Source organism: Chamaea fasciata, unplaced genomic scaffold (assembly GCF_029207755.1).
Source record: "Chamaea fasciata isolate MVZ Bird 193981 ecotype frontalis unplaced genomic scaffold, bChaFas1.0.hap1 SCAF_4, whole genome shotgun sequence".
Lineage (NCBI taxonomy): Eukaryota > Metazoa > Chordata > Aves > Passeriformes > Sylviidae > Chamaea > Chamaea fasciata.
In genome coordinates, this window is record NW_027094089.1 from 34,769,788 (window position 1) to 34,781,959 (window position 12,172).

General features: G+C 35.7%; 1 protein-coding gene across 1 annotated transcript in view; it reads left to right on the forward strand.

The window, feature by feature from the left end:
- ADGRV1 (adhesion G protein-coupled receptor V1) overlaps positions 1–9,868 on the forward strand; it is a 223,856-nt gene extending 213,988 nt beyond the window's left edge. Inside the window, exons 86-87 of the mRNA XM_066182497.1 lie at positions 8,903–9,060; positions 9,831–9,868. Coding sequence (XP_066038594.1) covers positions 8,903–9,060; positions 9,831–9,868 — 196 coding nt within the window. The remainder of the gene's footprint in view (positions 1–8,902; positions 9,061–9,830) is intronic.
- Positions 9,869–12,172: the final 2,304 nt, after the last annotated feature.

The window sequence follows — 12,172 nt, forward strand, 5'->3', positions numbered from 1 at the left end:
ACAAGCCCTGTTACCTTAAAAGCTGACTCCACGCACTGCAATCCCCACAGTCGGAGATCACCAGATGTCACCGGTAGGGACACAAAAGAACCACACTCAGGTTCAGAGGTGAGCAGAGAAAGAGGAAGTTTATTATGATTTGGGATTTAAATAGGTTTTGGAGTTTGATCAAGGATAAATAGATGAGAGGAACACCTCTCTGACCCTAGTTCACCAGTCCAACACAGACTGGTATGAAAACAATCTACTTGTTTATGTTACATTTGTGAGGGACTCCATTAGAAATATGTAAACATCATCAGAAGGCTAAAGAATCAGGGCAACAATAACCTATGTATACTGCATAAATAAAGAGTTTAACATTGGGTAATAGTCTCAGTAAACACTGTGAAGCAGTGAAACAGGTTTATTGGAGAAGATTTTTTTCTTAATCACTAAACAGAGATCAGGCATCAGTGATGAAGAGTGTAACATGGAGAGAAGTTTTTTAGAGAGAGCAAAGCTTTCTTGTTCTCAGTCACAGTACAGTTTCCTTTAGTAAAAGACTCACAAGAGCAGTATGTCGGTTCTGATGGCACTTCAAAAAGTTTTTCAAATTCTCACTTGTTTTTAACTATTCCATAGTTATATCTCAGACCAATGCTAACTGCAATGAAAGGTGGCATTGTTACACATGTAGTTCCTGTTTGTGCTGTAAAGGTCATAAAAACCTCCGAATAAATGCTAGACCACCTTCCATCCTCCAAGGTAGCCATAAAGCATATCAAATTGGGCCACACTCTTTAATTCAGTCTCACTCAGTTTGAAAAAGTGTGAAGTCTGTTTCCAGGGTGTTGCATGAACTGTTGCTTATGTGTATAGAAGACTGCATGAAATTGACTGAGGACTACAAGTCTAAGGCCGTGTGCCTTCAGCAGTGTGAATTTTTTTTATAATGTAGAAATCTCTAGAATCTTGCCTACTTTAGAAACAGAATTTTCTCTAATGTGGCTTGAATTTCTTCAAGAACTAATGACTACCATCTCAAATGTTACCCATTATCAGCTTGGCTTAGAAATGTTACCCTTTCCATATTGTTTTCTCCACATCACTTCATAGAAGCATAAGCTTTGCTTTTAAAAAACAAAAAAAACAAAAACAAACAAAAAAGAAACAAAACAAACCTCAAAAACCCAAACAAACAGAAAACACCCCAAACAAACAAAAAACCAACCAAAACAAAACACCAAAAAAAAAAAAAAGAAAAAAAAAAAAAAAAAAAAAAAAAAAAGAAAAAAAAAAAGAAAAAAACCCTACATACAACAAAAATGTCCACATTTCTTTCCCTGTCAGGGGAGTGGAAAAATAAAAGAGAGAATTAGAATAGTTATTAGGAAAATATATTTCCTGTAAAGATGTTAAGGGACTGGAACAGGTTGCCCAGAGAAGCTGTGGATGCTCCATCCCTGGAAGTGTTCAAGACCAGGTTGGATGGGGCTTGGAGCAACCAGATCTAATGGAAGGTGTCCCTGCCCATGGCAGCGCAGCTGGAACAAGATGAACTTTAAGATCCCTTCTATTGCAAACCATTCTAGGATTCTGTGAATATATTGTCATATTGTTTTTTAATGTATTTATGGGAAAGGATAACTGTTGCAACATTAAAAAATGAAGAGTGGAACTCCATAATCTGATCACATTGATTCATCAGGTTGAATAAGCTTTGACACCGCAATAGGTAATACGTTTGTCTACTTGGAGGGTTTGTCCACTGCTGACTTGGTCTCAGACAATTGTTAAACCCATTGTTTTCCTGAGTACCATTTTGAAGTAAAAGTATATTATTCTCATTTTGTTGTAAAGCTCACTGTCTCAGAACACCTGATAGATAAGGACACTTGCAATTTTTTGTCAAATTTAGCTCTTTATAGTTTCAAGATAAAGTCGAAAGAGATTGTCCTTGGAATTCAAGACTATGTAATTGTGGAATGAAACTCTTTTACCACATTGAGCAATTTTAAAATTCAACCATTTTAAATATTTGCTGCTCAGAAGGCAACAAAGAATGTCAGTCCTTCCATTTTTTAACAATTGTAATTTCCTTAGTAATGTTGCTTGTTATTTATTTTTTTTTCCTGTTTAAATATTAATTATGTAATTGTGCTAACAGCTCTAGTATACATCTTGTCAGTTGTTTCTTGTGTTTCCTTTAAAAGTATTAGGAAAAAACAGAAAAAAGGAATGGCCTTCCATATCATATGTAGCTCAAATACCTCTCAAGATTTTAGGAAGTGTGATGTTTTGAGAGATCACAGAAGACTGGACTAAAACAATTGAAGTGTCATATAGCATGCTTTAACCCCTTGAGAAAAATCTGCTTTAATAGATTTGAGGAGGAAAAAAGAAAAATCAAGGTAAAACACTGATTCTGGCTGGCCAATAGGTGATATAATTTTAATCAATGTATAGATTTAAATGTATATGATTTTCTGAAGTTACATATTTTCCAAGGGAAAGGTATCTCTTAATTTTCCCTAATCTTTCCAAATTTGTTGTATATGAAACTATCAATTTAAATTAAATGAACATCTGCCATAGTCATCGGAAAAATATTTTATATACTAAACCTATTTCTCATAATTTGAGGCCTGAAAAAAAAGGTAGATTAAATGTCTTACTGATTCATATTGAAGGAAAAATAGCTGATTAGTTTCAATATTATGGGTTTTTTTCCAGTTGTAAAAATATTAACAAATCATTACATACTGATATGGAATCATACCTTGGAGGAGAAGCATACTAAAGACATTTCTACATTTATTTTTAGTTTCTTTCATAGAACAGATTTTTAGTCTCTTTCATAGAACAGACCTTTCACAGATACAGAGAAACACAGAAGTTTTGAAAATGTGCTTTATGTTCTTTTCTGTTACGTTAGAAAAATTTGAGATGGAATAAAAAGTACTGATTAAAGTGACACCATGCATGAAATAGGAGACTGGGATGTTAGAAGGGGAGGTCTTGAATATGATGAAGTTGAATAAGTTTAGATGGGAATAGTGCAAGAGAAACAACCAACGGTAATATTTTACTGTCAAAGTATTATGATCTGATTATAAGAGATGCTTCTCCTCAATTTAAGGTGTGAGACCATATTCTAAAGTCAGTAGTGCAGATTTAATTTAACAGTAAATGTGAGGTAGAGAGACAGAAAAGAATAGGAAGATGTGGGAGATGGGAATAAGGAGGCAAGGAATAGAGTGAGAGATTAAGCAGATGATAAAAAGATATCGTATTCACCACATAAATTACTGCAGCATCCCACTGGTCCTTCCACACCCTGGTCTTCAGTGGTGGGGGTCTCCCTGTTCCTCACCTGAAGGTACCACTTTTGCACAGCCAGAGTCTGGGGTATCCACAGGCCGTAGATGCTGTTTCCACAACTTTTATTGACATGTTCATCCTTTCTCACAATTTTCACTGTGTGTATTTTTTGTCCAGATAAGTCTTAGGTAGGTGCTCACAGTCTGCACGTCGGAATTTTGTCTGGTGTACTATTTCCAGATCTTAACTTTCATTAGGCCTTGAGTTAATGTCTTCCTGTTTTGTGCTTATCTCAGATTCCATTGTGGTGGCTTATCTAATGTGGGCAGTGTCTTGCGATAGGTGACTGCATTCTTTAAGCCCTCACACCTCCCCAAGGCTCAAATACTGTCTTCCAGGGACTTTTCCTCAGTTTGTGGGTTATCCATGGAGGTGATATATGCATAGAAAGGACAAGGGAGAAAAGATAGAAACAACGGAAGTAATAATGCTAGTAATCATAAAATGTACAACAGCTATTCCAATTATTAAGTATACAAATCCAATTGTAATCATCAACCCAATCCTCATTAGCCACAGCTCCCAATTTGTGAGTCACAAAGATTAGAATATGGACTTTAGCCAGGTATTGGGGCTAATTTCCTGAAGCCAATCTTAGGCTTAGAATGATTGGAAAAGTTCTGACATCTGATTAGCCATTTATTTCACTTTGGCTTAAGCTTTTTCAGTTAATGACATTGCATTGTGAATGATAATAGTGCATTCAGTTTCAGTAAGATTTAGGGTTCCGTATACTCCTTGTTCCTTTAGTAGTAGCCTGTTTAGTATCAACTGACTTCGTAAAGCCGTTTTTGACACTTGTTGGAATTGCATGTTAAGATCTCTAATTCATATCCGGTCCATTACTGAAGGCATGTACCTGCCACATAATATTTCCTAGGACCCACTGGTGCTGTGTTAAAGTTACTTTAAACCTAAAACCTGTCTTTTGCCCCACCATATCTGGGGCTCATATGTTACCACTCCATTCTCAGCTTTGCTTAGGAGAAGTAAGTATCTGTCATGTCCTTCCTGCTGATGAATAGCGAAAGACACAATTTGGGCAAATGGATGGGACCACTATCTTGCACCTTAGACCAGCATGCGGAGTTAGGCTCAGTCACTTTTCATCAGAATATCCTCAAACTAATCCAAGCAATGTGCTGGAGTGGCTTGGCTTTCACGTTCAGGTGTCTATCAAGTGCATTTGGGGCTTGAAATTAGCCACAGAATTACGCAGCAAGTGTTGATTTTTAAATTCCGTACAAATACACATCAAGTATTACAACCTCATTTTCTCAGTCAGCCAAGACTCAAGGGGATGACCAGGTTTTGCAGCACAGTTGATTACCTTTGTACACTGGAACAAGTGTGAATGGGTTTGTTGAGGATGTGCCTTCACGTACTTTAAAGGCTTCAAAATAGGGTTCTTTCTCAAGTACATCAACATATAGTTGGAGGAATTTTGACAGAATTGCAGAATATTCTGACTTTAAAGGACTGACACTCTTACCCACACTGGGTAATCCTACACACCATGAGAAATAAAGTTTTAGTACAAAGTTCTCATACAAAATGCAAAAAATTTCTTGTATAAAATAGGTTCTTGTATAAAAAGGTTTTTAGACAAACACATCTTTAAATTGAGCCTATATTCAGTTCTCCAAAGAATAGATTTAAGCTCTGTTGTGATTTAATTTTGACACATAGCAAAAGCTGTGGGTATTGTGGGGTCACAATAAGTGAAATTAATTCCCTTTCAAATTCAGTTTGTTTTTTTCTCTCTTACTTTTCTTTTATTGTTACTAGTTTTTTTTTTAATATTTTCAGTGGGCAAATTGCTCTCATTACATTCCTTTGCAATTACTGCTACAGGAAATTGCACTCACTATTTGGAAGCGTGTGTGGTGCACAGTATACTATAGTTACCGCGTTGGTTAGAGTCGATAAAAGAAGTGAGGTGAGGTTAAAATATTCTCTTAGGACACATGCTAGGAAACTTAACAGTAGATCTGGCATACTAAGGTGACAATACAAGTATTTTCAAAAACAATTACAGGTCTTGACAGCTGGTAAAAGGATTTTTGGATTTATCCATGACGCATTTAGTCATGGATATTGGCAGTCTATGGCTGCCCATCATTCTAATTTAGGAAGGGGCACTCAGTCACCTCCCATATAATGGTTTGTTCTGTTTTGTCAAGATCATTTAGATTACTTATTAATATTTCTGATGTTTCTGAAAAATTTAGCCAAGTCATGATAAAAAAAAGCCTTCTGGGGCAGAACTCAGATGGTTAATCATGTTTGCATGATTCCAGTATGCATTAATTTTTGTAACAGTTCCCCTGCTAAATTTGGTTGAATTTTCTAATTCTCAATTGGTTGAAATAAAATAATACATTCATAAGACAAAACTAAAAGCTTTTCCAACACCATTCGTTTTTTCAGTAAAAAGACAAACTCAGCAAAAATCAAACTAACAATACATTAAGTGTTTTTTCTTATATAATCTTACTAATATTTGATCTCCCAACAAGTTCCTGTCAATGAAAACACAAACAGATCACAAAAACTGATAAACTGAAAATACAAGCAATTATGGGGGCTAGTTAAATGTTCCATCAGTTTCTGTTATCAGCTTTCTATAAAAAAGATGTTTATCTCTAACTCCTGTTGTGATGGCTTTTCTTATGGGGACAGTGTTTTGAGACATACAATTGCATTCTTTAAATCCTCACACAAATTTAACAGAGATATTTATAGCAATCAAAACAAAATTAGACATCAGCAAGGTCAGTGATCAAAACAAAAATCATCAGCACAGAACAAAGTTGGAACCTCCAGTCAGATAACAATAGTCAAGAAGGGCAAGACTTATGGCATCTTGGGACAAAAGCTAAATAACTGTCTTTTCAATGCTAGAAGAGACTTAAGCTGGGAGCAAAAATTCTCGAAACAGTGAGGAGAAAAAAATATACATTTTGATAAAAGGAAGCGTTACTAGGAAATCGTGGAATCTTTGCAATAGAATGAGAACCTCTGAAGAAGCTACCGATGTTGGTTTTCTGTGGGTTTTTTTATTTGTTTGTTTGTTTGTTTTTCTTTCTTGCAAAATGCAGTATTTCAATGGATAGATTTTTTTGGTTGGTTGGTTGTTTAGTTAGGGGTTTTTTTTGCTATCACTCAAATTCAAAACAAACAAAACAAATAACTTACAGAAATCTAGGGTCTTAAAAAAAAGAACTTGCTGGAAGGCTATACTGCAGGAAATAATGCACATCTTCAGACAAATAAGGTTTGTAATGATGTAGTTTTTCAAGTCTCTACATCAGTCTTTCCAGGCCTTTTAAAGTAGAGTAGTTGTGTTCTGAAATATTAACTTAGCTGATATTTTGGGGTATTTTTTAATTTTCCTATCCAGTGCTAGGAATATGCAATACACAGTAGTTCCATGTGACAAATGTGTCATGGTAATGAAATAATAGCTGTGTCCCCAATATTAAGTATAATAAATCATTGCAGTTGGTCCTTATAATTTTATCACATTTGATTTCCATAATAAAATTTATCTGTCAACATATATCATCACTTTACTATATACGAATAAATCTTATAGGATGATGTGATTGTCATTGACTTGCACACCATTGCTTCAAGACAAAAATCCAAAGTAAGCTGATTAATATGACTTTGTGTATTTTTTTGCAGTACTTTTCAGTCTATTTTTTAGTGCAAATACCCAAGGGTATTAGTAAAAGTGATCCATCTCTGTAGGTTTTCATTTTGATACAGCTTTATTATCTGAATACAAAGGAGCATTCACAATAAAGTTTCAAGAAACTCTGGTATTTTTTTAGAGTATATATTATCTTTGAAAAATAAAAATGCATCAAGCTGAAAAAAATGCATATTTCAGAACATAAATATGATTTTATAGAAGACTATTCTTGTGCTAAGATTCTTCCCTTCAGTTTAATTATTAAAATCAGCACAGGTTGTGGTAATATGATTTCATTTCTTAATGCTAATTGAGCCAACTCAAGATTGCATTTGGGGAACAAAAATAATTTTCATACCCAAGAAACAGGAAAAATTGGAAAGATGAAATGGATGGGACATTGTGTCCCATATAAACCAGGTTGAAAGCAGGTCAAGGGAGGCAATCATTGCCCTCTACTCAGCACTCCTGAAGTTACACCTGGAGTGCTGGGTTCAGTTCTGGCCTTCTCAGTACAAAAGGGGCACGGGCAGACTGTACAAAGTCCAGTGAAGACCACCTAGATGAGTAAAGGACTGAAGTATCTCTTCCATGAGGAAAGGAACAAACACTTTGAATTAAAATGAAGAGTTCCTACTTTCCCTGATGCTTACTTGTTCAGTTATGTAATCAGATGATGTCTAAACTTGGTGTCTCATCGAGCCTCTACATTCTGCAGAGAGCAGTGAAAGGTTTCTAGATTGTGCTGGAATTTTTGGGGGGATTCATTGAGTATGCATGACTGCTGTTCTGAAAGAGATGACATGGGATACAATCTTGACTTTCTGGCAGTGTATGAGGGTATAGCTAAGCAAAGCCAGGTGATTTATCCAACCAGGTATGTCAGTGAAACATGTAGCTAGGCCTCTCTCAGACATGTATCAGCATCAACGGTAAGCTTACTTAGACGAGCTGACCTGAGAAAGAGAAGGCCTGGGTAAGTCACACCCTCTTGATAGGGATAGCAGTGACCACATAATCTCCAGACATACTGACTCCCATGCCGTCCTTTGGGCTGCTCTCTTGTGCGTCATCTCTAGAGTAGGTCAGTGGCTGTAAAGCACATACTGGTCTCCAGGGAGAGTACAGAAAACCCTCATTTCTCACACCCCTGAGAGCTCTCTGTAACTATCATCTCCGTTTTCTTCAAGTCATCATCATATATGCATAATTTGACTCTTTCAGGGATAATTCATGTTCCTGACACATCTTTAAAAATAATTATAACTTAAATAAATGAAAAGGGCAAGAAGACACTGAACATTCACGGGAAAAAAGAGGAGAGGGAGTGAGCATTTGGCTTCTATGAGCAAATGACATGTAATTTCCAACAACTTGAGAAGGAATAGTTATGTTGTCTTTAGGACTCATTCATTTTTTCAAAAAAATATATTTTTCAGAATTTAATTTGTGCTTTCAGGAACTAAGTGTAGAAAATTGCAAAATGTCCTTTTAGAAAATGGTGAGTAAGAATGGCCACTTTAAAAGAATATTGCAGCATGTAGTTTGTTAAAATATAATTTTTTCATTGCAAATTTAATTTTTTTCCTCATTGTTTAGGCTAAACATAACATGCATACTGTAGGAGCAAAAGCTTCACTCCTTAAGATATGATGATGAGATAAGAACCAGTAGAACATAAAGTAATCTCTCAAGGTTACTCTGGGAACAGAGTTAAAGAATTTGTGTTTTGTAAAGCACGCCTTTTTACAAAAATAATTGTTTCTATGTTCTATTTATGGCCTTTCAAGGTGTCTCTTATGCTTATCAACAGCATTTTCCCCCTTTTTTTTCCATCAGGTGTTTCATTCCAAATGCCTATGCTGCTCTCTTTACCGCTGCTCTGGTGCCATTGATGTGCCTGGTGGTGGTTTTTGTGGTGTTCATCCATGCCTACCAGGTGACTCCTCAATGGAAGGCATATGACGATATTTTCAGAGGAAGAACAAATGCAGCAGGTATGATTTGTTGGCTACCACTATGCAAACAAGTTGTACTTTTGTATGGCACGGACTGTTCTTGCCAGTTCAGAGAACCCCACCTGAAACCATGGTTCAGTAGATAACCTACACACTTAGTTTAAGGTTAAGCCTGCTACTGTCCCTTTGAAGTCTGTGAAAGTACTTTGATCAAAGCTATGCAGATGCTTAACAGTCTGAGGAGGATAAAAAATGTGAAGCCTAGAACAAGAAATTAGTATCACTGGCTTTGTGACTAAGTTTAATCTAGTTAAAGAGAACAGAAATAAAAGCGCCGCTGTGTTTGGAGCACTATGTCCCCTTGCTAGATTTTGGCTGGGGGTACTGAGCATCCTGTCCCAGGGAGGGCTGGGGCTGCTCAGGTGCAATGATTGCCTGCTTGCAGAGCATGATCACCTATGGATGAAGGCTGTGCTCCCTGCTCAACCCCAGGTAATGGGCACAGCTTTGATCCCTGTGTTTTGCAGTGTATTTGGTGGCTGTAAAGCCATGCACAGGGTGCTCTGTGCACTGGACTATTTGGAGTTAATGCCTCTGTTTTGATATTTCCTATGCTACTTGCAACTGAAGCGTGCTTGAGAGGAAAGATCTGTCTTGTGCAAAAATGGAAGTTTCAGTCGGCCTCCTCTGTCAGAAAAATTTCTACTACAACAATGTTCCCAAAATAAAATCGCAGCAGTTTAGACCAATACTGTATTAATAATAGGACACTCTGTGGGAAGCTTACAATATTTCTCTTGTTTTCACAGTATTTTATAAAAAGAAAATGTGTTTTATAACCAAGTGAAAAATCATTTTTTGATATTTGGGTTATAGAGATACATTCCTTTCTTGAGAAAATGATAATAAATATTAAGTATTTATAATCTGGACATTTCTGCAAATATTTTTGTCCTTTTTTATGACACAACGTTAGCTTGTCCAAGATCTGTATGAATTTGGGTAAGGTCTGATGGTACTCAAGACCTTAGTTACACTGTTTCATTTCTCTCTGCTATAAATGCACAGAGGTGGCTTCTCTTGTCAGTCTTTCACCTAAATTATTTAGCTAATTTAATTACCTTTTTCTGGGTATCTCCAAGGATATTCCTTAATAATATGTTGAGAGTTAAGGTTTGTCTCAGAGCAGTTAAACTAAAGGAAAAAAGTGAACTGAATATTGAAATAATACCATAGATAAAGTTGTCATGCAGAATGGCAGAAAGTACTAATAGAAGTTATAACTGCATGACATAAAGACATGAAACAAATCTTGGATTTAGCATAGTGTTTAGGCTGTTTTCTTTTTTCAATAGAATCTAGAAAATAGGGTGGTGAATGCCAAAGTCACAGAAGAAAAACAAATCAGGAAAAGTTCAGTAAGATCCCTTCTTCCTTCTCTTTTTTTTCTTTTTTTTTTTTAAAGACAATTGTAAATTTTACTACTTGTGCATCTGCAAGGCAAACTGCTGTTTTTCTACCAAAGAACTTTTGTAAGCACAAATGAAATGTACAGTCCGTACAGTGATGGAGAGAGCAGGTTGGAGAGAGGCCCTTTTAGAGCGGAAAATGAGCTGTCCCCTGCAATTTATCAGGACTGTAATTGTATAATGGGTCTATGTGTTTATGATTTAAGGTTCTAGAAGGAAAATACCAGGATTTCTGTGGTTTGTAACATTGCCTATAAGTATATAGCACAGTACTAACTGTTGACTGAAGTCCTTGTCTTTTTTGACTGAATATTTGTCTTCTGAAATTAAAGTTGGTGGTAGTATATTTACACAGTTTTTAATGTCTTCTGGGTATATTGTGCATATAAGACATGGTCAAAGGCAGCTTGCAGTGATGAGGCCTAGTATCAGTTATAAATCTTGAATCTTAACAGTCACTCGGCTGACTCTATCTTCTTACAAAATTTCCAGAAGCTGCTCCTGCTTCTGTTATCGTAGCCCCATAAATGGCTGCTGTGGGAAACAACATTTTTCACATCAGCAAATCTGTCTGCAAGCAGTTTCATGGTGATATTTTACTTTTGAAACATAGAGAAGGTTTTGATTATACCTGCACCAAGTTCTGCATTGCTATTCCAGTAGTTTCAAGAAAATACTGTGGCCCAAGGTGATATGTGTTAGGAAGGTCTTTTGGCAATGTTGCCTCCTTAAGTTGCACAAACATACATTATTTTTTCTTACAATATACCAAGGGACACTCTGTTTCATCCAAAACCAGAGGAAAGGTGGAGACACCAAGGGGCAGTTTATCTATGCCAAAGGCCTTAGAGAATTCAAGAGAGATGACATCAGTTGCTGTTCCATTTTCTACTAATACAGTCATTCCATTATAGAAGCCCACCACATTATTCTTCTGCAGCTATTTTTTCTACAGATCTTTTTTTTTTTTTTTTTTTTTTTTTTTTTTTTGTAAAAGATCTTTGCCTTTAGGACTTTTTACAAATACTGGTAAGACAAAATGTACAAGCATAATTAGGAGCTGAAATAAAGAACTAACAACTGAATAAAATAATAACATAAATGCATCAACTTCACTCATGTAATTTAGATTGCTAGCACTGTGCTTGACATGCCCAAATTAGCTGTTTTCCTTTGAAGAAATCTGTCAAAGCAAGCTCATGTGCATGAGTTGTGACTTCACAGTTGCAAAATTTAGCACTCATTGAATATTTTGCAACTGTGCATCAAAATAATTTTGTTATGTGAAAGTAAGTAGGCTCATATTTTTCTTTATTCTTATGATTTCCTACTCTTCCGGGATTTGCCATGTTCCCTGCATAACAGTAATAGCATAAGCTATGAAAAAATGCCCTTTTTAAAATTTTATTAAAACCCAAGGTGTCTTAAAAACTTATAAGAAAGTTTGCCAAAACCCTGAGATTTAGTACAAAAGTTAGAGAGATTAGTCTTTTATGATTTTGAAGTAGTGATGTATTTGTTATGCTTAATGGAACTTGTGCTTTTCTTTTAGAAAGTATCCTTTAATTTCAAAACTCTCTTTGCCACAAGGATCAGCAGTTCAAAAAAATAAAATTACATTAAAAATATTTTGACACATATTTTACTTCCTATTTCTACAAACTATCAATTAATATGTTTTC